The sequence below is a fragment of the Myxine glutinosa genome, chromosome 2 (assembly GCF_964187855.1).
Source record: "Myxine glutinosa chromosome 2, kmMyxGlut1.1, whole genome shotgun sequence".
Taxonomy (NCBI): domain Eukaryota; kingdom Metazoa; phylum Chordata; class Myxini; order Myxiniformes; family Myxinidae; genus Myxine; species Myxine glutinosa.
The window spans coordinates 39181991-39206967 of NC_136262.1; the positions used below are offsets into that span (position 1 = coordinate 39181991).

The 24977-nt window shown below is 44.4% G+C and overlaps 1 protein-coding gene across 1 annotated transcript in view; it reads right to left on the minus strand.

Moving 5' to 3' along the window:
• Positions 1–24977, minus strand: part of LOC137422393 (adhesion G protein-coupled receptor B3) — a 209035-nt gene that overhangs the window by 24805 nt on the left and 159253 nt on the right. Inside the window, exons 15-16 of the mRNA XM_078773200.1 lie at positions 24824–24950; positions 2467–2570 (exon numbers count right to left, since the gene is read on the minus strand). Of these exons, the coding sequence (XP_078629326.1) occupies positions 2467–2570; positions 24824–24950 (231 nt within the window). The remainder of the gene's footprint in view (positions 1–2466; positions 2571–24823; positions 24951–24977) is intronic.

The window sequence follows — 24977 nt, forward strand, 5'->3', positions numbered from 1 at the left end:
GAGTTCATTCTGGAAATTGGCCAGGGAAAAAATTTCAGATTTGCCTTCAAGGAAGAAAAGGCAAGTTGTTTGAAGGCAAAGGGACATGGAATTTGGGGATACCGAGAAGGGGTACAGATGGGGGAGTCTGGAATGAGTGTAGAGGAACCCAGGTGTGAAGATGACATGATGGAAGGTACTGACGTGAGGGCCGAGGGGGTTTTCCACCGTAGTTCCACATACAGTACAAAGAGGGTTGGATTTAAGGATTTCAAGGGCAGAGAGAAATGAAGGCAGATATCAAAACAGTGCCAATGCAGGGATGGAGAGAAGGGGAGAATGAAAAGCAAAATGGGAGCAAGGATTTTGGAAGCAAGTATCTGGAAAGGTTGAATATTTTAAAATTTGCATATAAAAAGGTTTAAGTTGATGAAGTGAGAGGGGAAGAAGAAAAATAATGAAGTGGAGGAAATGTTTGGGACTGAATTAATTAGGAATGAGTTGAAATGAATGCTGATGAATGACATTTAGTTTTTATCAATTGAGGTTGTTTTGAGAGGAAGAAAGGAAAAAGGAAAAGGTTTTGAGGCAGCGTAGAAAGGTTTATGGGTTTATCGTAGAAAGTGAGGTTTATCGTAGAAAGGTTTAGCGTAGAAAGAGGTGGGTTTATCGAGGGCAAAATTTAGCATGACACGGTCAAACATGTGGTCAACAGAAAGTGACATAGACAAATAAAATGTAAAGTAAATAAAAAATGTTATTTTTAAAAATTTGTTCATTTATTATTAAACAGAAGTAAGTAATTAAAGCGAGGGTGGTGAATAAGAAACAGTGGGAAAATCTGGTCAGCCAAAAACGAACCGAGCCTGAGACACAGTATCGAAATAAAGAGAATGAGCATAAAAAAGAAAGTACACGGGAGTTGGACTCAATACGATGGACAATCGACACAAATAGAGAACAAAAATGATGGCAGCAGAGGTTAATATTGAACGGTTACTTTGCTTTCTGGAAACAGATCACTTGGAGGACCATGAGAAACAACCATGACCTGGAAACCAGAACTGCTCTATCGGAAGGCAGGTGTTCAGTGCTGCCAAAGCAGCTCCAACGCAATGATTACACCGGATCAAAGTTGCCTTTGCTTCCTGATCAGCAGTAGTCAAAGTAAGAATTTAGAGCTTAGCCAGGGTACCGGTGATAACCAGGCAACGTTTTACGAAAGATATCTGTGGGATCTAAGCATCCACCAACTAATGCTAGCCGACGGGACACGAGGTGTAACGTCCATTCAAGGGACGGTGCCCATTGTGAGACAATGCCCTGTCTGTGAAGCACCCATCAAACGGTTTATAATCAGGGCAGGTATCAACCTTACACTGGACCGATCAAAGGCAAGTGCATCATTCTGGCAGACAAACCCCTACAACATCCTGTCGGACAAAGATCGACGATAAACTTCAAATAATAACGATCCAAAAAGTGGAACACGTCCATGTGATTTCGTTCGAGCACAATCAATGAGCATGCTCACACGATGTTCGTTCCTCGGCTGTCTTTCCCTTTCACTCGCGGTGCAAGCTGTAAAGCTATATAATAACCAGTGTCTGTTTACTGCAAACCGATTGTTCAAGGTCACTTTGCGCAAAAGACCCTGGAGAGTTCAGTTGGCCGAGATAGCTGCATTATTCTAAGAGCCAGGATTGCGATTTAAAATCCTTCTTCTGACCTGGCCCAGGACCCGGATGCCAGGGGTGTCATAACGGAGCATCGGCAATCTGCTCAAACAGCTGTCTCGTCCTACTTGGAAATGCTTCAAACAACAGTTCATGAAGAGCAAGCATTTAATGCAACTTAATGCAACTTAATGCAATTTAATGCAACGAGTAATGCTTTACTCGGCAAATCAATAAAGTGCTGTCAAAGTCTGCTTTTTATATTTTGAATGACGAAAAAAAAGTAACGCAACAGCTTCTTACAGAAGAAGATGAAGCTTCACGGATGGTCTATTTGAACTCGACAAACTCATCACACCTGGGAATGTATTTATGAAGAAAGTAAAACTTCGACCTTAGGAAGAAGTTCACGAGCCCTTCGAGTTCCATTGAAGTGCTAAGATTTTCCGTCGTCTATTCCCGTGGACACCTCGATAAAAGCTGTCCAGAGGAACACATAAACACTGCCTTGTTTGACTCGGAATCCCCCACGAGGTGACAATAACCATTTTGATTGCGCATCTCATTTGTGGTATATGGCGTACACAACAGTTGCTCTGGGTGATTCTCAGAGGGCCCGCACAAGGCCCCAATGCAGCCTTGGAAATGGCCAACGGTGTAATCCTGCCAACCTGCTCGAGTGGACTTGCTCTCTGGCCGATTACCGTAGCTTGCATCGCCATCTGACAGCTCAGACCCTGTCAAGCTAAATGGGAATCGAAAAGGGGGGTGTGTCAGTACTTTGTGCTCTAAAGGTGTGAGATTTGCTTACCTCCAGATGAACGTGTACACAAAAATTAGGAGCAGCAGAGCCAAGGAGGAGATGGCGCAGCCAATAACGAGGGTGACTGACGGGGGTCGTGGCTGCTCCAGCCTCTATCAACACAAAATGAACAGGTGAGAATACTTGCAATTCATTCATCAGTGTTCTGCTTTGTTGTTTATTGACTTTTTAGCCTGTCTGACATGCAGTAGATGAGTTTTGCAATAACTTATGCGTGTGTGCGTGCATGTGTCTGTCTGTGCAGGCCTAACTATTTTACCATTTGAGCTTTTGTCATCAAATTTTCAACAACCTCTCATTATCAGAATCTGGAGAAGACTAAATAATAATTGCATCAAAATGTCAAAGGGCAAAGTCACATTAAGTAAAAATAGGCCTTATTAGCCTATCCACCACATGGCGTGGGATGACAAGGTTTTATAATGACTCCCTTGTTTCTTGATTTACCATTTGAGCTTTTTTTATCAAGTTTTCAACGAACTTTTACAGTGAGAATATGACGTACACGAATGAAGTTTTACATTTATCCTTTTTTGTTTTTGTCAAGTTTCGTTTGAGCAGAAAGCAGATGGGGTTGAAATGACGTATAACCAGAGTGACGTATAACCGGAGTGTACCATGACATCCATCTTGCTATCCATCTGCCTGTTAATGATGTCTCGACAATAAAGCTATATAGTTGCTGATACCATGACTTGTCTACATAACACAGTAGGTTTTATGACAGGAATTTGGAATTTGGCCATTGTGTCGGCGATGGTTTGCCTACTCTTTGCGAATGACACAATGGGATCCTTATTAACGTCCACAAAGTAAGATCGGCGGATGGGATGCCCAGTTTAACATCCATTTGTGGAAGAGCACACACACTGATGAATCTCCCTGCCTTTGATGGCAGTTTATAGTTGCGTCGGGATTCAAACCCAGGCTATAGGCATCTTAGGGCGTGTGAGTGTTCGTACCCCTAGTCGAAGCCAAGCTTACATTATACAGACTAGTGAGATACCCGTGCTACGCACGGGTGGGAGGCCACAAGCAAACAGGCAGTGCAGATACGGCGAATGCTAAAGCATGAAACCAATAAATTCCACATTCCTGTAGCACCTTCAGTCGCACGTCAGACATGGACAGCAAGTTCGTGAAGGACTTCCATGAAAAACGTACTCGTTCGCAAACAAACGGATACGTTCACATATACGTATAGAAACATCGATCGTGGGTCCGTGGCGAATCTGCATATGGCACTTATGAGGCCAGTGCAAAGGCCTGCCTTTTTTACGATGAAAAAAGGTAAAAAATCAAACATTTGAACAGCCTTGGACATGCACCTTGACCCCATGGCCAAGGCACAACGTCTATCAAGGCTGTCCCAATAACATTACACATGCACCTCAACCCCAAGGCGCTTTTAGGGCCCGCGCTAGGGCCTGCCTTTTTACGATGAAAAAAGGTAAAAAGTCAAACATTTGAACAGCCTTGGACGTGCACCTTGACCCCATGGCCAAGGCACAACGTCAACAAGGCTGTCCCAATAACATTACACATGCGCCTCAACCCCAAGGCTGAAGCACATGGTCATTCAAACACATGCATCATGACCCTGAGGGGCCACAATGCATGGTCATACAATCCCATGCATCCTGACTCCGAAGGGCCAGAACGCATGTCAGGTAACCAACGTAGGTTTTAGGTAGGCATATGGCGATCTGCGAAGTTCACGTTTAGAAGGTTGAAACCATCACGGCATGTTGTCATTTACTTGAACTCGATATCTCTTTTTTCATTCCAAACAACATAACTCCAATTAATTACAAAATAAACTTTTAACAACATTGTTAATGTTTCCGTCATTGTAAAAACTACCAAGTCAACAGTTAAAAGGATTTTGAGCCGATAGGTGTTACGGCCTTAGCAAGATCGATGGAGACAGTGATCTGTTAGTGTATACACCGCCCAAATAGCCATGTGGAATTCTCTCATGTAGAGATTCTCACGACTCACGTCGTTTGAACTTTGGCGGAGGTCATTATTTACTTTTAATGATGTTTATATACGAATCAAAAAGAAGATAATTGGTTTTGGGTCGTCCTTTCCGCATATCTCGTGGGATTGTGAGTTGGAGAGACGACCATGATGGCGGGGAGGGGGTTGGCATTCTCTCAAGCAGGGATTCAACCCATGTCCTTATAAAAGGTCTTTGTCCGAGGTCACCGAGTCCGATCGGTGCAGCCGATCTGCACAGCCGTGCAGCGCAGCCATGTAGCGATCAGTGCAGCCGTTTGTGCGGAACCTGGGAAAATAACGTTATGCGGGAGTCCAAACCTGAAAATGCTGGAGGCCAAAGCTGAAATTGGAAAAACAATATAGCCTATTTTACTCCGGGAGATCCCAGGATTACCCACCGAAAATATCGTTGGATCGGTTCAGCCGTTTTTGCGGTACCTTCGAACGGACGGACAGACAGAGAGACGGACGGACATTTGGTGAATTATAGTAAGATGCAAATGATAATATGAACCACCTTTCCTTAAGGGAAAAATTGTCCACAACGTTTTTTCCACAACTTTTTGAAATATCATGCTATATATCGGTTTTCCCCCATCTTCGGCTGAAAATAGACAGTGAAAACCCAAACTGTATAATGCAGTTTTTTCCAGAATGCCAAGTCCATTTTAGAGTTCTTTGATCCTCGGATGTATCTCCAGAAAGAATAATTCGCTTGATAGAAACAAAATAGCCAAAAATAGTCTACAACTTAAAAACTTAGAATGCCAAAAAGTATTTTAACATTCACGGTGATGATGCCTGAAGTTTGTTTGTTGAACAAAATTGAAAGGCCAAATTTCAGAAGAAAATTTAATGTTTGAAAATGTGCATTAGAAAATATTTGGCAGATTAATAAAAGACAGACACTGGTTCTTCATCAGGTAAAAAGATGCGCTGAATACTCCAATATATCAGTTCAATATAACAACAGAAAAAAGCATTTATCAATGCAGCAGCTTCTCCATGTCATTTGTCTTAGGCGTACCCCTTTCACATCTTTTTTCACATTTTTTCATCGGAAAAACGAAGGTGATGGCAAGTGGTAAAGCATGTGGTGAGGTGGAAAGAACTGGGAAGTGGCCGTGTGCTGTGTGCAGAAAGGGTGTTTGAGTGAACTCCATTCAATGTACAATGTGCGCTGAGTGGGTTCATCAAAAATGTAGTAGTCTGAGAGGGTCATTAACCAGTGTGGCAGCTACATTTAAGTGTAAGGTGTGCACAGAGGGAGCTGCAGATGGAGGAAATGTTGAGTTGGATCTTGGAGATGGCGTGAAGCTGGAAGGTGTGAAAACATTTTGTTACCTAGGAGACATGCTGAATGGAGAAGGTGGATCAGACTCGGCAACGTTTGCTCGAGTGAGATGTGCATGGAAGAAGTTTCGGGAACTGAGTGGCGTGCTGGCGAGGAGGGGAGTGTCGTTGAGGCTGAAGGGAAAGGTGTATGCTGCATGTGTGAGAAGTGTTATGATTTATGGGAGCGAGACATGGGTAATGAACGTAGAGCAGCAACGAAGGCTGGAAAGGGTGGAAATGCGAATGGTTCGGTGGATGTGTGGAGTATCGTTGAGAGAGAGGAAGACAAATGATGAATTGCGAAAGATGATGGGACTAGAGCCTGTGATTGATGCTGTGAAGAGGAACACGTTGAGATGGTTTGGTCATGCGTTGAGGAAGGATGAAAGTGACTGGTTGAGAAGAGTGATGGAAATGAATGTGGAAGGATGTAGAGGACGGGGAAGACCGAGAAAGGCTTGGCTGAAGGTGGTGGAAGAAGAAATGCGGGCAAGGGGGTTAACAAGGGGAGATGCAGAAAATAGGGCAAAATGGAGAAGATTGTCATGGGGACCGCAAGGCTAACCCCCGCTCTAGCAGGGAAAATGGCCTTAAAATGTCTGTTGTTGTTGTTGTTGTTGTTGTTGTTGTACCCCTTTCACACAACAGGCCACCAGCATGTACATTAAAATATTTTTTATAATTCATCAAGTATATTTTAAATGGACCTTTATAACCTTAGTTTATTGCTCCACAAAGCCACGTATGTGTGATATACGTAATTTGTGACTGATAAATATTGTGAACCTAGATTGAACGATATAGATTACAGTGATGCAGGTGGGGAAAAACACTTCCTTGGGAACAGACATGACTAACTTGGACATACTGCACATTCAAGGTGCAGATATCAACTCAGCACTGAACTAGAACGGCACTCGGTGGAGCGCAAACCTCCGCCAGCCTGACAGTTTAAGTTTCGTATCCCACTGATAGGCCGAATATGGATTCGGATCTTCACCAAAATTGAATCAATTCTTCCTTGTCACACAACCAACCTGTCCACCAAGTTTAGTCTGAATCCGTCCATAACTTTTTGAGATATCACGCTATGTATCGTTTTTCACCCTGTCTCTTAATGGTAAAGAATCACTTAAATAATTCAAGTATCCGAGGAGCTTCAACAAAATCGAAACAATTCTTTCGTATCACACACTCAATGTGTCCACTAAATTTTGTTCGAATCTGGCCACAACTTTTTGAGATATCCTGCTCACGCCAAACAAACAGATAAACAGACTTGGGTGAAAACATAGCCTCAATTCACCTTAGATAGCGTAGGTAACTAGACTTTAAAATTTTATGTCTAAGTTGAAAAAAAAAAGTTTCTTTAACCGTGCATAAGACCTCCAGGGAGTGGAACACCTATCACTATGATAAACAGTTGATCTGCACGTGGACACACACACACACCAATTATAATAGCTGCGCTCTTTAGAGCGAGGATAATGAACTGGAAGAGCAACATATGCAAATTAACTGGTGTGTGTCACAATATGACTCAGATTTCATCAGAATGCATTGATCACTCATTTTTGGAAGGCATTATTATTCAGAATGGGGGCCATTTGTCAATTAGACATGTATAAATATAGATGATTGCATAAACAAACAGCCCCAGCCCTTCCAGGATGCACCCATCCTTTGAGTAACCCCTTACTGGTTACACTCCCAACACTCAGGCTCATTGCACATCTGATCACCTTTGTTCCCTTTTACTCCCGTTTGTTGAATTGTCTAAATTGCACTCTTCTCCTTCAGGGCAGGTGATGCACCAATATCTCGTGTCATCATCCCATCCCTAGTCCCTACCCATGATCTCCCCTAGCCCCATTAAGCTTACCCAACACAACCCTCTTGTATATTACTGTGTTTCCTTCCATCCTTTCTCTCCTCTTTCTCTGTCCGTTCCTTCCCTTGCCTGTTGTGTCCAACTGTGTCTCCACTGCCAACATGTAAGTATGTTTCCTTTTACCCTCTGCCATCTCACTCTTCCATGAACCTCAATATATATATATATATATATATATATATTTATATATATATATATATATATATATATATATATATATATAGATATATATATATATATTTATATACATATATATATATATACATACATATTGTTATGAATTTGGGGTAGGGGGCAATATCTAGATCCAGGTAGATCTGCATAGGTAGGTGCTCCGATGATTGTGATAGAAGAACCATCTCGATGTACAGTAAATCAGGGACCTGTAGCCCGGATGTCGGATAAGTTGGAATATTTGTCCCTGTTATGAGGGGGCGGGGCATGCTAATTAGTTCAGGGATTATGGGTAAAATTCCCTTGCATGTCATCCCCCCTGTCACTATCCCGTTGTCCCTTTTGGCACCGCACCATAGACACTTAGCTGGGCTCTTCGCTGCACACATTCATTAAATCCCCCCCTTACAATGACTGACGATAAAACTGACAAGAAGAAACAAGCAGGAAGCAACCGCGTACAACGGCGCCATGGAAGACAAGCATCATGCAAGGCAGGCAATAGCCATGCTCAGGACTCTTGATTGACAGGGGGGAGGGGCGAATTTAGAGCACCGTTTGGCAGGGTAAGGAAGAGCTCGTGATTGGCCACCGACCAATGACACCAAAGGCGCAAGACACTCGGCCAATCAGTGCGGAGGGCGCGAGGACTGCCAGCAAGCTACGCGGGGATTGGTAGGGAGGACGGGATGGCCAGTAAAACGACTCGCTGCCAGGTATTTTCCCTCTCTCGTTCTGACTTCCTCCCTGTCTGGACCTTCTTCTGCCCCCTTGCCTTCTTGCGCTTGGACCCCTTTGAGCGTGTGGATCTCCTGCCTGCTCTGAACTTCCCTTGCGGTGAGCGAACACCGCTGCTGTGCAACGGACGTTGGGGAGGCGTTGGGGCGCCATCGAGTTTCCTCTCCTGGTGCCTGCATGCGAGTGCTGTGTGGCGTGGGACGGACCGAGCCGCGGGCCGGTGTTCGCGCCAGCAGATGGATCGTGTGCTTCACGCCAACCGGAGCGCGTTGGACGACGGAGCTGCACAACCTGATGGTTCCTAACTGAACCTCTAAGACAAGATGCCCATTCACCACACAACGGTTTCTTTATTTATCCTCCCCAACTGTGTGTATTTGAAATCTGTGCGGGGACGTCCGGATATAAGGGTTTAGTTATCTATCGGCACGGTTCTTTTGTTCTCGGAGACCGGCAATAAAGCCACATTTACTTTTTGTACAGAAAATCCGTTTTTCGTGTGACTTAATTGATTTCAGGTTGAAGACGCCTGCGGCCGTGAAGGTAAGACGGCACTCTTCATTCCGTCTCGCGTATGATCCGCCATCAATTGGAAACGCCTCCAAGTAAGCTTGAATCCATCCATGGACACTCTGTCTTAACTAAGAGCAGTCAACACGACAATATATGTATGTATGTATATATATATATATATATATATATATATATATATATATATATATATATATATATATATATATATATATATATATATATATATATATCTATCTGTGCAGCGTCTGTCCTGTGTTGTCCTGTGTTGTCATTGAACTACTTTCTCAAACTTTTGTGAAATCGTACCAAACTTCTGGAATGCACATATCTCTCCTTCCCCGCTTCCGCTGCGGCGTGGGTGCCAAAGGTACGTGAGAATTTGTCCCGAAACCCTTTACCACGTTTGCCCGGAAGTGGCGACTCGGTCTAGCGGTTTCGAAGACGCAATGAGAAAAAGGGGTTTGATCTCCCCTTTGTAACGGGAACGGGCTTCGAAGATCCGCAACAATATATATATATATATATATATATATATCTGTGCAGTGTCTGTGTTGTCTTGTCTTGTCTTGTCTTGTCTTGTCACTGAACTACTTTCTCAAACTTGTGTGAAATCGTATCAAACTTCTGGAATGCACATATCTCTCCCGTCGGTATGTCCTAAGGGTATTTTTTTTGAAAACTTTTCCAATTTATTGTTTTTTTTTTGGAATTTTTTGGGGAATTTTTTTTTTTCAACTTCAATTGTTTATAAAATGTGATATCACGTATATTACAAATACATTTGTGCAAAATAATTGTTTGAATTATGATTGGTTTAAACCATGACAAAACGGCAACTCGGGTAGTCATTTATCTATATATTGACACATCTTGGCAGTGTCTGTGTTGTCACTTAAGGACTCCCTCAAACTTTTGTTTCCGTGGTTGTGAAGTGTTTTTAATAACGTTGTGGTGGTTTTGAATCATGTGGTGGTGAGGTATTTTGAATTATGTGGTGGTGAGGTGTTTTTAAATGACGTGGTGGTGAGGTGTTTTTAAATCACATGGTGGTGAGGTGTTTTTAAATCACATGGTGGTGAGGTGTTTTGAATTAATTGGTGGTGAGGTATTTATAATTACGTGGTGGTGAGGTGTTTTTAATTATGTGGTGGTGAGGTGTTTAGAATTAGTTGGTGATGAGGTATTTTGAATTATGTGGTGGTGAGGTGTTTTGAATTACTTGGTGGTGAGGTGTTTTTAAATGACGTGGTGGTGAGGTGTTTTTAAATCACATGGTGGTGAGGTGTTTTGAATTAATTGGTGGTGAGGTATTTATAATTACGTGGTGGTGAGGTGTTTTTAATTATGTGGTGGTGAGGTGTTTAGAATTAGTTGGTGATGAGGTATTTTGAATTATGTGGTGGTGAGGTGTTTTGAATTACTTGGTGGTGAGGTGTTTTTAAATGACGTGGTGGTGAGGTGTTTTTTAATTTCCTGGCTGTGAGGTGTTTTTATTACGTGTTTTATGGCTGTGAGGTGTTTTTACTTTCGTGATGGTGAGGTGTTTTTATTACGTGTTTTATGGCTGTGAGGTGTTTTTATTATGTGTTTTATGGCTGTGAGGTGTTTTTAATTTTGTGGTGGTGAGGTGTTTTTATTACGTGTTTTATGGCTGTGAGGTGTTTTTACTACGTGTTTTATGGCTGTGAGGTGTTTTTACTACGTGTTTTATGGCTGTGAGGTGTTTTTATTTTTGTGGTGGTGAGGTGTTTTTATTACGTGTTTTATGGCTGTGAGGTGTTTTTATTACATGTTTTATGGCTGTGAGGTGTTTTTAATTTTGTGGTGGTGAGGTGTTTTTATTACGTGTTTTATGGCTGTGAGGTGTTTTTATTACGTGTTTTATGGCTGTGAGGTGTTTTTACTACGTGTTTTATGGCTGTGAGGTGTTTTTATTATGTGTTTTATGGCTGTGAGGTGTTTTTATTATGTGTTTTATGGCTGTGAGGTGTTTTTAATTTCGTGGTGGTGAGGTGTTTTTATTCCGTGTTTTATGGCTGTGAGGTGTTTTTACTACGTGTTTTATGGCTGTGAGGTGTTTTTATTATGTGTTTTATGGCTGTGAGGTGTTTTTAATTTCGTGGTGGTGAGGTGTTTTTATTACGTGTTTTATGGCTGTGAGGTGTTTTTACTACGTGTTTTATGGCTGTGAGGTGTTTTTACTACGTGTTTTATGGCTGTGAGGTGTTTTTACTACGTGTTTTATGGCTGTGAGGTGTTTTTATTTTTGTGGTGGTGAGGTGTTTTTATTACGTGTTTTATGGCTGTGAGGTGTTTTTATTATGTGTTTTATGGCTGTGAGGTGTTTTTATTACATGTTTTATGGCTGTGAGGTGTTTTTAATTTCGTGGTGGTGAGGTGTTTTTATTACGTGTTTTATGGCTGTGAGGTGTTTTTACTACGTGTTTTATGGCTGTGAGGTGTTTTTACTACGTGTTTTATGGCTGTGAGGTGTTTTTACTACGTGTTTTATGGCTGTGAGGTGTTTTTACTACGTGTTTTATGGCTGTGAGGTGTTTTTATTTTTGTGGTGGTGAGGTGTTTTTATTACGTGTTTTATGGCTGTGAGGTGTTTTTATTATGTGTTTTATGGCTGTGAGGTGTTTTTATTACGTGTTTGATGGCTGTGAGGTGTTTTTATTATGTGTTTTATGGCTGTGAGGTGTTTTTATTACGTGTTTTATGGCTGTGAGGTGTTTTTAATTTTGTGGTGGTGAGGTGTTTTTATTACGTGTTTTATGGCTGTGAGGTGTTTTTACTACGTGTTTTATGGCTGTGAGGTGTTTTTATTTTTGTGGTGGTGAGGTGTTTTTATTACGTGTTTTATGGCTGTGAGGTGTTTTTATTATGTGTTTTATGGCTGTGAGGTGTTTTTATTACATGTTTTATGGCTGTGAGGTGTTTTTAATTTCGTGGTGGTGAGGTGTTTTTATTACGTGTTTTATGGCTGTGAGGTGTTTTTATTATGTGTTTTATGGCTGTGAGGTGTTTTTATCACGTGTTTGATGGCTGTGAGGTGTTTTTATTATGTGTTTTATGGCTGTGAGGTGTTTTTATTACGTGTTTTATGGCTGTGAGGTGTTTTTAATTTCGTGGTGGTGAGGTGTTTTTATTACGTGTTTTATGGCTGTGAGGTGTTTTATCACGTGATTGATGGCTGTGAGGTGTTTTTATTATGTGTTTTATGGCTGTGAGGTGTTTTTATTATGTGTTTTATGGCTGTGAGGTGTTTTTAATTTCGTGGTGGTGAGGTGTTTTTATTACGTGTTTTATGGCTGTGAGATGATTCAAATTTCGTGGTGGTGAGGTGTTTTTATTACGTGTTTGATGGCTGTGAGGTGTTTTCAATTTTGTGGTGGTGAGGTGTTTTTAATTTCGTGGTGGTGCGGTGTTTTTATTACGTGTTTTATGGCTGTGAGGTGTTTTAAATTACTTGGTGGTGAGGTGTTTTGAATTACTTGGTGGTGAGGTATTTTGAATTATGTGGTGGTGAGGTGTTTTGAATTACTTGGTGGTGAGGTGTTTTGAATTACGTGGTGGTGAGGTGTTTTGAATTACGTGGTGGTGAGGTGTAATTGTCCCAAACTTCCAGTCTGCACCTACCCCTCCCCTATGTATGTGCAGAGGGGTTCTTTCTTGAAAAAAAAACATTCAACCTAAATCTTCAACCTAAATTGCCTATGTAATATCACAAACACAACAAATACATTTGTGCAAAGTAATTGTTTGTATTATGATTGGTGAAAATCATGACAACACATCAACTCAGGTACAGTCATTAGCCTCAGTTAAAATAAGCCCGTGCCTCAGTATCGACGCTCGGTGAGGCGAGCACAGCTCGCCTCACCGAGCTAGTATATATATATATACGTATGTATATGTATATATATATATATATATATATATATATATATATATATATATATATATATATATATATATATATATATATATATATATATATACTATTATGTCGGTGGGGTAGTGATGACTTTAGACCAGGTAGATTTGTAAAGGTAGTATGCTGCAATTGTCGTGCAGAAACCACCATGTAATCATTACTTGTTAGCCCGGATGTCGGATTAAGTGTATATTTGTCCCTATTACGAGGAATGCGGTATGTTAATGAGTTGTAGGGATTATGTTAACGACCACCTTGTTCGTCAAACCTCTGTGATTTATCCTTTATCTCTTTTGGCACCGCACCATAGACACTAGTAGGAAGTGCCTATTAAACTGCACTAAATAATAATAAACACCAACCGGAAACCAGTTCTGAGCACTGCTGATGGGACACCACCAGCTACATCACCATGAAGGTCAGGCGGGCTGAGAGCCACACCCAGGAGGGCAGTGATTGGATGGAAGTTGACCAACAGGAAGACCGGGGTAAGAAGGAACTCGCTGATTGGTGAAGGGAAGGGCGAGTAAGAAGAAACCCGCTGTTTGGTGACGAGAAGGACGAGCCAAAAGCAACACGCTGATTGGCAAGGCACGACAGACGACGTCAGAGCCATCTCCACCGTGTGAGTGGTGGAGAGCTGGGCCTGTGGTGTTGGTCTGAGGGGATTGGAGAAAAAGCACCGATGACGTCAGAGCGGGACGTAAAAAGAACGCTCGAACCGGCATCTTTCTTCTTGTTCTCCTGATTCTCTTGTGCCTTCTCGTGCTGGATGTGGAGAGAGACGGTTGTGCGTTGACAATTCTCCCCCCTTGTCTTCATTCTGGACCTCGGTGCAAGCAGTTGTGTGCTGGCATCGTCTCCTCGTCCCCCCTGTCCATCTGGCGTTTGGGATTGAGAGCTGCAGTTGATGGGAGTGGAGGCGCATGGATGAGCGGACTGTGGCCTTCTTCCCACCAGGAACACCGCCAGACAGACACCCAGGGTCCGGACTGCGCAAGGACCTCCGGGGCCTTGGCGATTCCTGACGAGACCGACCCAAGCTGATCAGAGCTGTGCACGATAAACCAGACATTTTTATTTTCTAGTTATCTTTCCCTTTCATCTGTGTTTTGTGTCTGCTTGTGGGGACATCCCGTTTAGGAACATTATTTATCACCGTCGCGTTTTTCTTGTTACCGGCATTCCCTGTTAATAAACCTGTTTATTTTTGTACATTTTAAACCCAGCTTGTTTGAGTTACTTTCTGCAGGTTCGCGAACTGCCGGCGGACCCTAGGTAAGACTTCAGTTTCCCCTTCTCCCTTTCTTCCCCCACATATATCGAGTCCGCATTTGATCATCACCTCGGAGTTAAAGCTTGCTCGGCTAATCTGTTTCCTGGGAAAGATTTTAATCACCAGGAACACGACATTTGGTGTCAGGAGTGTAGGATTCAAACCTAGTGGACATTTTGTGTTTGAGGGTTGCGAGTTCGACATCGGCTGAGGGCAAATTGCGCCCAGCATTCGGATTTAAAATTTTCATAGTACCGGGGTGTTAAAATTTGTAGTTTATTGGGGTGTATGATGCGTAACATCGAGTTTTCATAAAAATTTAAATTGTTTATTCCCTGAGGTAAAAATAATATGCGCGTGGGAGAACTACTTCCTCACAACGGATGGAGGAGATGAGTGATATGGAAGAACAGGTTGGGGAGCCTGAAGGCTCTGGAAGTGAGCCGGATATAGGGGAATTGGAGGTTAGTGGTGGAACCTCCTCCGTCCTGAGTATCAGCCCATCCCCCTCCCCTAACAGGGAGTCGGGAACAATGGGAACTGACCCGAACGCTTTCCAGGCCATGTTTGCAGTATTAGTGTGTAAAATTGATGGAATGGATAGTAATGTGAAGAGAAATGGGGAGGAAATGAGGGATTAAATGAGGGGAGTGAGTGTACGAATGAATAATAAAATGGATAAACAGGCTGAACATATGAAAGTAATGAATGACAAAATGGATGAACAAAATAATGAATTGAAGGGAATGAGTGATCAGTTGGAGGGACAGATGGGAGGAATGAGTGACAAAATTGATGTTTGGATGAGTGAATAAAAGGAAGAACAAAAGAATGATACATATGGGGCACAGGAGCAGAAGCCATGGGTGGCAGAACTTGAATCAAAACAGGGGGACTTAACAGTGGGAATGGAAGAGTGTGAGAGCAAAGCTGATACGCTTGGGGCAAAGGAGAAGCCATGGGTGGCAGATTATGAGTTAAAATGGGAGGAGACGGCATGTTCCGAGGTAAATGGGGAGTGTCTAGAGGTAAACAGGAAAAACTCAAAAGTAAATGGGGAATTTTGGGAAGAAAATTTGGAATGTTTGGAAGTAGATCGGGGATGTTTAATTGGAAAAGACCTGGAAGGTTATCGGGCTGGTGTGGATGCCGGAATACACCAAGAGGGAGAGGAATTGGGAATTGAGCAGTGCCAGTGTGGTGGTTTAGAGCAACAGGGGGTAAATATATTGGAGGTCCGTGTAACGGAACCGGACCGGGTATGTAAAAATGAAGACCAGTTGGGGCCAGAAGTGATTGGGGATAATGGAAATAATGAATGTGGACAGGAGCGGCTGGACACCTGTGACAGTGCCATTGAGGAGGAGGTTGCTCAGGTCCAACCGAGCCTGGTAGATGAGGTGAGTCGGTCCGTTGATGAGATTAAAGTGACCGAGGGGACCCTCTCCAGAAACAATAATTGGGCACAAGAGGCTCCGAAATTGCATACCCAGCAGGGGGGGTGTTTTGGCTCCGAGCTGGATTCGGATGTGGAGGTGTCAGGAAATAGAGCCTCAGAAGAACTGGTCCCCATAATTAATGTGGAACAGCTGCAGGGAGGGGCAGAACAACCCGAGAAAGGGGTTGTCACCTGCAGCTGCGGTTATTGGGCACACGGGGCCAAAATTTTTAAAAGAAAATCTAAAATGAAATTGCAATGGGAGTTTGATTTGGCACAGCCTTGGAGGGAGTTGGTCCCTGAGCTGTGGAATATGGACCTGGAGAGGTCATTGCGGTCGGCCTCGGGGAAAAGTTGCCCCTTTGGAAATTTGGTTATGCCAGCCAGCTGGGACACTGTGCTGGCGGGATTTGGACGTGGGGTCCGACCATGTGTGTCATGGTACGACCTGGGCCCCACGGGGGGTCTGGTGGAGTGTGCCATCCGTTGTCCATCGGGGCGCCACCCGAGCGAGTGTCTCGGGCCGGCAGGGTCACCGGACCCTGGTGGGGGTTAAGACCTCCGAAAAGGGTCCGAGGTGGTTTCTCACAAGTACCTGGGATGGTGTATTATGAGGACCACTAGGGGGAGGTGTTGTAGGTCGCGCTTTGGTGGTGGCAACACAGACGGCCAACATGGGCCTGATGTGGTGACCGTCGGGTATGCGGCCTGACAACCTCTCCCTGAGACTCTGGGACAGCCAGCATGTGTTGGCCTGCCATGCTGTGCTGGTCTATGGACGCAGGTCGATCTGCATGGACATGGATGGATTATAGCCCACCGGACAACCATTGGGGCATCTGTGGAACATGATGGTAAGAGCATGGTCTTCCACAGATGTTCCATTATGATTTGTGGACTCTCGGTTTGGGAAGAGAGCCATGGGTTTGATTGATTTGAAATTTGTAGCGAGCCGAGCATATGGGGTCATGCTCGGCTGGCAAATGTATGGAGAAGCACCCTTCTTTGGTGAGATTAGTAAATTGTGAAAGAAAACAAGTCAGGAGACAACGATTGTTCACGAGCGAGCAGTATTCAATGACAAAGGATGGACTATAACCAAAACAGGCCCGGACTGGGGGGTCGGGGGCCCACGTGGCAGGTGTCGGCCCCCGACATGCGGTGTACATGCCTATTTACAAAGGGCCCCAATGCGCTGCGTGTGCTGGCCTTTAAGAGCCAGCTGTACGTAATTGTGTGTGGTGCTGCCCTGGAAATGTCAAAACGAAGGTTACTGACCTTGAAATGAGATAGAAAATAATGTGTAATCAGTTATGAGGTTAGTTAGCTACACAATACCGAAAATTTGGTTAGATTCCGGCAACTTTGAAAATTTGAGCTTTGTGACCTTCAAAGGTCAAAGGTCGAAGATGCTGAAATTTGTTGGAAAACTTGTATTTCATAATGTATGTGATAATATAAGATCATGTACGACATTTCACCCTATCAAGAAGCAAACAATGTCATTAAACCATCAAAAATCGACTTTTCTAAATTTTGTGACCTTGTGACCTTGACCTTGGGGCGAAAATGAAAAATCGAGCTCCATGGGGCTAGACATGACATTGGCCGAACCAAATACCGAAACCCATGTCAGATTCCACCAACTCCATCGGAGAAGATGGAGCTTGAACTCGATTACCCCCTAAAAAGACATCTTTTTCGGGCGTGGCTCCGCCCACAATGGGCGCAATATGCCCACTCTAGGCAGGACACAACTAGATCATGATATCAACCTCCCACCCAAGTTTCATCAAAATCGGATGATATCATCGGGTAGTTATGCTGCGGACTGACAGACACACAGACACACACCCATGATGAATATAGTGGTCACTCTGTTTGATAACTCGTGAACCAATATTTGGCATGAGTAATCTGAGGGTTAGATGTAAATTTAAGGGTGGATTTTGTGAGGCCATTGTGGACACTGCACAGTGGCACCATTATTGATCCAGGTGTGTTAGACCAGAGTGTTAGAGGCTGGGATAAAATTGATAGGTTAGCAGGACACAGCCTTCAACTGGCTGCGGGGACGACAGTGCCAATATTTGGAAGTGGGATTGTGGCATTGTAGTTGGGTAGTCTGGAGGTCAACGTGGTGCTGTGGATGTCCGAGGTGTGTGGACTATGTCTTCTGGAGGGGTCTCCTGGGGGAGCCTGGCTGTCGACTAGACTCTAGGCATGGTCAAGTGTGGGTGGGCACTGGGGGCTGCAGTTGTGTGGACTGGGGGATGTGGGAGGTGCAGGGGACGTGATGGGGATGCGACCGTTCCGTTCCCCCCAGGTCCGAGGTTTTGGGAATGGTAGAGTTGGAAGCAGGTGCTCACCACATTGGCCAGCTGGGGCTAGTGCAGCCGCGTTCTTTGCAGGGGGCCGAAGGATGGATGTTGGGTCGCACCCTTATGGACACTCATGGGCCATGTTGGCATTTCGACTGCTCAACTTGTCGCACGGCTCTTGCACGGTAGAGGGGCGGAGCTGTCGTAGCCAAATGTAGTAGTTTAGTAAAGAGCACCGGAGGAGGCAGATCCACATACTTGCCAGTACAGTGGGATAAAAGGAAATTTGGTGAAATTTGGTAGGCCCTATGGGATAAATTTGGGATTCTGTAGGGTAGATGCTACTCTTGGACCCGGCCAACCTGCAACTACCTGCACTTGAGGTAAGTGACTTTGAGGTGTACTGTCCCAGGCTTCAGTACTTGCTTTTATAAATTGGGACATGATAATTTGGTATAGAGGGCATGTGAGAGTGATGGCATGGCCGGAGAGGGGATTGGAATGTGAGCCACAAAGTGTCTTGTGGGTGGCGTTTGTTTATGTGTAAAGGTGTTGCGTTTTTGTGTGGTCGTGAGGATGGAAATTGAATTGTGGAAGTGTGATGATTGAAATGTGTTTTTGAAATGTGGTTAAAATGTGAATGGGGATTTCACATGGAAGCAGGCCATGGCAGAATCCTTTTATGGCATCTTCTCTGGAAATATTTGGTTGAGACTTGAATGGCAGTGGGGAAGGAAATGTTTTTGTGGATTTTGTGGGTGGGGAAGGTGTGCGTGTCCGCAGGTACGGATCAAGCTCTGGAGGAGCGGTGACTGTGGCCCCCTTTGTGGTAACTACTACTGGCAGCCAGTGGTGTCTGGAAATAGGGAGCCCGTCGGTGGTGGGGGTCTGTTTGGGCACCATGCATGGAGGTCTGAGGCGACGGAGCCTGGTGTGTGGAGACCCCCCCCCCCCCCACGGCAGGATGACAGCATAAGGTGCTGTTTGGCTGTCACGGGGCCAAGAGTTAAAGGGGGGGGGGGGGGCGAAGAAGTCGTAAGTCGGGCGACTTGTTTTGGGACTGCGGGCACCACAGCCTGAAGCGCCCTCACCATCTTGCTTGTATGGTACCTCCCCGCTGCCTAGTAGAAACGCACACACATGTGTATGACATCTATGCCATGGTCTTCCAGGGTGGGGTGAAATAGGTGCTTTCATGATTTTTGTGTTTTGATGATTTTAAAAATGTGTATGAGTGGTTATGGGTTTGTGTTGAATGAATGTGGGCGAAATCTACTGAGCCATGTCACTCACCTGTAACACCAGGACAGGGCCCATGGAAATTTGGGGTGCATAGGGATGGCCCCGCAGGTAAGGTTGCGTCTTGTGGCATCCACCGGGGAATGCGGTCTATAGGAAGGGGTTGTACAAATGTTTTAATGGAATTTTTGATTGTTAAGTTTTGTGGTTAAGATAGGTTTTTGTGCTTTGTTGTTTTTCTCTTCCTCCCCAGGAGTTAGGAACGAGGATCCGAATGATTGTACATATTTGCATGGTTGCTTAAAGGGGGTAGCATGATAAGGAGAACAGGTAAGGTAGCTTCAGCTCACTTCCCACAGCCCTCCTGATTTATTTAGTAGGCTAATTAAGTGTGAGTCGGGAAGTGGTAAGACTGGGATGGTAGCGCCTGCAATGAACCTTGTGGAGCTACGGTTCCGGGGAGGTTGGGGGGGGGGGTGGGGGGGCTGTGTTATGTCGGTGGGGTAGTGATGACTTTAGACCAGGTAGATTTGTATAGGTAGCATGCTCCGATTGTCGTGTAGAAACCACTATGTAATAAGTACTTGTTAGTACTGATTACATAGTATTACACAATGTCGGATTAAGTGTATATTTGTCCCTATTACGAGGAATGGGGCATGTTAACTAGTTGTAGGGATTATGTTAACGACTATCTTGTTCGTCAAACCTCCGTGATTTCTCCTTTATCTCTTTTGGCACCGCACCATAGACACTAGTAGGAAATGTCCATTAAACTGCACTAAATAATAATAATAAATAGCACGGCAAAGCAGGCGTAACCCCTCAGGCCATGCATGGTGGAAACCAATTTCAAGATGGCTGCCGTGGCGAATATATTGAAAATGGCAGCGCACCCATTTTCGAAAGGAACCTTCCTCTACTCAACCCCAACACACACTGCAAAAATGGATTTAATCGGACAAGCCGTTCTGCTTGAAATTGACGGAAACCAATTTCAAGATGGCTGCCATGGCGAATATATTGAAAATGGCAGCGCACCCATGAACCTTCCTCTACTCAACCCCAACACACACTGCAAAATGGATTTAATCGGACAAGCCGTTCTGCTCGAAATTGACGGAAACCAATTTCAAGATGGCTGCCGTGGCGGCCATATTGAAAATCACAGCGTGCCCATTTTCGAAAGGCACCTTCCTCTACTCAACCCCAACACACACTGCAAACATGGATTTAATCGGACAAGCCGTTCTGCTCGAAATTGACGGAAAACAAAAGTTGACGGACACACGGATGGCTGCCGTGGCGGCCATATTGAAAATCGCAGCACGCCCATTTTCGAAAGGAACCTTCCTCTACTCAACCCCAACACAAACTGCAAAAATGGATTGAATCGGACAAGCCGTTCTCCTTGAAATTGACGGAAACCAAAAGTTGACGGACGCCCGGACGCCGCCTGTGCCGACAATACCCCTTACCCCAATTTGGGCTGAGGGGTGAAAACCAACCGGAAGACAGTTCTGAGCACTGCCGATGGGACAACACCAGCTACATCACCACGAAGGTCAGGCGGGCCGAGAGCCACGCCCAGAAGGGCAGTGATTGGGCGTGAGTTGACCAACAGGAAGACCGGTGTAAGAATGAACTCGTTGATTGGTGAAGGGAATTGCGAGTAAGAAGGAACTCACTGATTGGCAAGGCACAACAGACGACGCCATAGCCGGGACTGCGTGAGTGTTGGAGAGCTGGGCCTGTGGTGTTGGTCTGCAGGGATTGCAGAAGAACCACCGATGACATCAGAGCGGGACGTAAAAAGAACGCTTAAACCGGCATCTTTCTTCTTGTTCTCCTGATTCTCTTGTGCCTTCTCGTGCTGGATGTGGAGAGAGATGGTTGTGCGCTAACGATTTCCACCCCCCCCCCCTTGTCTTCATTCTGGAACCTTGGTGCAAGCGGTTGTGTGCTGGCATCGTCTCCTCGTCCGCCCCCCCCCCCCCCCCCCGTTCGTCTGGCGTCTGGGACTGAGAGCTGTAGTTGACGGGAGAGGCGGCACGTGGACGAGCGGACTGCGGCCTTCTTCCCGCCAGGAACACCGCCGGGTCTGGACAGTGCACGGACCTCCGGGGCATTGGCTAATTCTGACGAGACCTGCCCCCCCCCCCCACCCCTCAAGCTGATCAGAGCTAAGTGCACGATAAACCACACGTTTTTATTTTCTAGTTATCTTTCGCTTTCATCTGTGTTTTGTGTCTGCTTGTGGGGGCGTCCTGTTTATTATTTATTACCGTCGTGTTTTTTTTGTTACCGGCATTCCGTTTTAATAAACCTGTTTATTTTTGTACATCTTAAACCCGGTTTGTTTGAGTTATTTTCTGCAGGTTCGGGAACTGCCGACGGACCACAGGTAAGACTCTTCAGTTTCCCCTTCTTCCCTTCTTCCCCCGCATATATAGATTCCGCATTTGATCGTCGCCTCGGAGATAAAGCTTGCTTGGCTAATATGTTTCCTGGGAAAGATTTTAATCGCCAGGAACGCGACAATACATACATATATATAAGTAGAAGTACAATGGGGGGTTCCAGGACACATAAAATTTAACATTGAAGTCAACGTGGAAAATTATGGAAACTTATTGACTCACACCCCCTCTCTTGAAAAATTACACCCTTTTTCTCCTTCTTTTAACTTATTAACTCTCCCCATTTTTCATTATACTCGTACAGAGACCCAACAAATATCTGATCATGTTTTATCTCTCTGATAAGATCCATCCTTTTAGCACAGGAATCACCATCTAGAATATTAGCAAATATTACATAAGAATTTGCCTCTAGATATAGCTGTTGAGCTAATATGAAATGATAAACCTATCTTAATGACCTTGTCTGAATTCCTCCAGAACCACATATCATTTTGAGATTGTAGAAAATTATTTTTCCATTGGGTTCTTGACAACTGTCAAAGTTCTCACTTCATTCAATGATATTACCTCCTAGAGCCTCTAACTTACTCGTATTTAAATTTATTCGCTTAATTGTTTTATTTACCTTTACCCCTGTTATTTCTTCAATATACATACATACATATATATTGTTGTGGTTTTGAGAACCCTCCACTTTGTAAATATTTGTAATAATCCCTTATAAATAATCCCCTGTACATATCCCCATTTTCTAATGTTAAACGAGCGCACCCTAGTTAGGCCACGAGCAATACGTAGAACACCATAGGATCTTCTTTCGTTATTTCATTAGTATGTGTTCTATTTAAGGATCTGTTCCAAATAGTTGCATCTGCGTTGCATTGATCAAATAAGATAGGCCCCATTTCGCTCATTTTGCACTCTCCCTCTCCAAATTATCACGTGGCTGGGTTAGCAGCGTTCGCTGCATTGAGCCGTCATCGCTGCCTTAGCGCTCGCTCCAAACGCCATCACGCACGCGGTCAAGCTTGGAGAAGAAGGGGGCGGAGCGCCAAGAACGAGGTGTGGCCACATCAACTCACCACCAGGGCGTGGCCGGTAAGCCCCCACCAGCCAACCAGGGCTGACGTAATCTGACCGACGGGCGTGGTCTGGCGGAGCGCGGAGTGATTTCACAGCGCGTTATATAAGCGCAAGCGCGACGACTGCTTTCAGATCTGCGCAGGGGACCATCACTTGTAAAGAACTGTGCCACAAGCCATTGTTAACGGACTGATCTGGGAGCGCTCCATTTGATACGGACATTGAGTTTTCGGGAGAGAGAGAGCGTTTGGCACTATATATGCACACGGCATTCCAGCCCCTCGCAGATGTAAGGTCCGGTCGTGCGCCAACGACACGCGAAGCTGCCTGCCGTTCTTCGCCCGCGGACCCGGAGCCTGGACCGGATCCCATCGCCTGGACCCTCTGCCGGACCTTCCTCCCCTGCCACTACCGTCCCGTGTAAGTGTGTTTGTTCTGTCCTGGGAGTGTTATATAAGAGTGTATAAGGATTGCCCTGTGTCTTCTATTTCCTTCTTCTGTATATTCTTGCCCTTTCGTTTCCTCTTGAGTATTGTATATAAATAAAAAAAACCACCTTTAGAGGCCATTTTTCCCCGCAAGCGGGGGTTGGCCTTTTTCGGGAACTGTGGTTGTTGTTGTTTTTCGGTCCCCTTTTTGAAGCAATGTTTTACGGCCGGATGCCCTTCCTGACGCCAACCCTTTTTGCCGCCTTTAACGACAAGCAGGGAATTACCAGTGAACTGGTACTCAATTTGCCGACCTCGGAAGGATGACAGGCTGAGTCAACCCCCCTGGCGTTAATTCAGCGATTGACCGGGATTCAAACCCAGGATCCTAGGATCCTAAGCCGGCACCCTAGCCGCTAGCCCAACACCAGGGACAATACTCTCTTGAGTATTGTATAATAAATAATATTTGTTCTTCCTTCACCCATATGATTTCTTCTCATCCGATCGCTTTCGTCCTGTCCCCAATTGAATACCTGTGGCATGATATAGGAACCGCTTAGAATCGGGTTTAGACTGCCGCTAACGGCTCGAGCTTCGGATTGCTAAAACCGCTCGGCAATATTCCATCTTGTCCGTGGCTCGGGCAGGAGTATCGCCCTGCTTCCCACCGGAAGGACCGCGATATCTACTAAAGGACCGGGAGAATCGGCCAGTGTAAAAGACAAGGGGATTAACTCCCCCCTTGATAAGGGGAGCGCCGACCCCGGATCCGCAACGATATTATATATATATATATATATATTTATATATATATATATATATATATATATATATATATATATATATATATATATATATATATATATATATATATATATATATATATATAGGTACATATCCTCTATTGCTCTGATGAAGAGTGACTGCTCGAAAGATGAGACCTAAACAATATCGCTTACTTTCCCCAATTACCGTCCGCTGCCTTTCGCTTTCCTCTGCTCCTTTCAACCCCATCTACCCTTTTCCTCCTCAACCATGCCACCCAGTCCTTCCTTTTCAATTTTATCCTAATTAACTTCCTTCCCACTCACATACTCATACTTTGTGTACAATATGTTGAAGTAATACAGCACGAGCTGTGCAGCATGTGCACATACAGCACAGTAAAACAGCAATACAACATTGTAAAGTGCAGGACGACCTGGTGACTTTGTTTAACTCTTGGTTAACAACAATGAATACACTTACAAAAGAATGCTGGGTTCTGTGGTCAATTATATCCTACTTACACCTAAAGTAACCCACAATGACGATAAAATGCAGCACATTTACTCACCAATTGAATGTAATTATCATAACAATTTGATGAAAATTTTTTTTTTCCTTTGATTGAATAACAAAAGTGCATGAAGTGTATGATCATACATTGTGTATCACATGCTAATTATTACAGCTGAATGTAAAACCACAGTGAACAATTTATAATGAGAATCACATGCAGATTCATATGCTACGTACAAATGACTGGTGCTGTTGGGCCATGAGAGCAAAACTGGAGAGACGCTCAAACTGACAGCGGCTGCGTGACCCATCGTCCAACACCTTCTTGCAGTCATGCGTTGACCAGTTACCAAGACCTGAGTCTCTGGGACAGGATGGTGGGAGTAGAGGG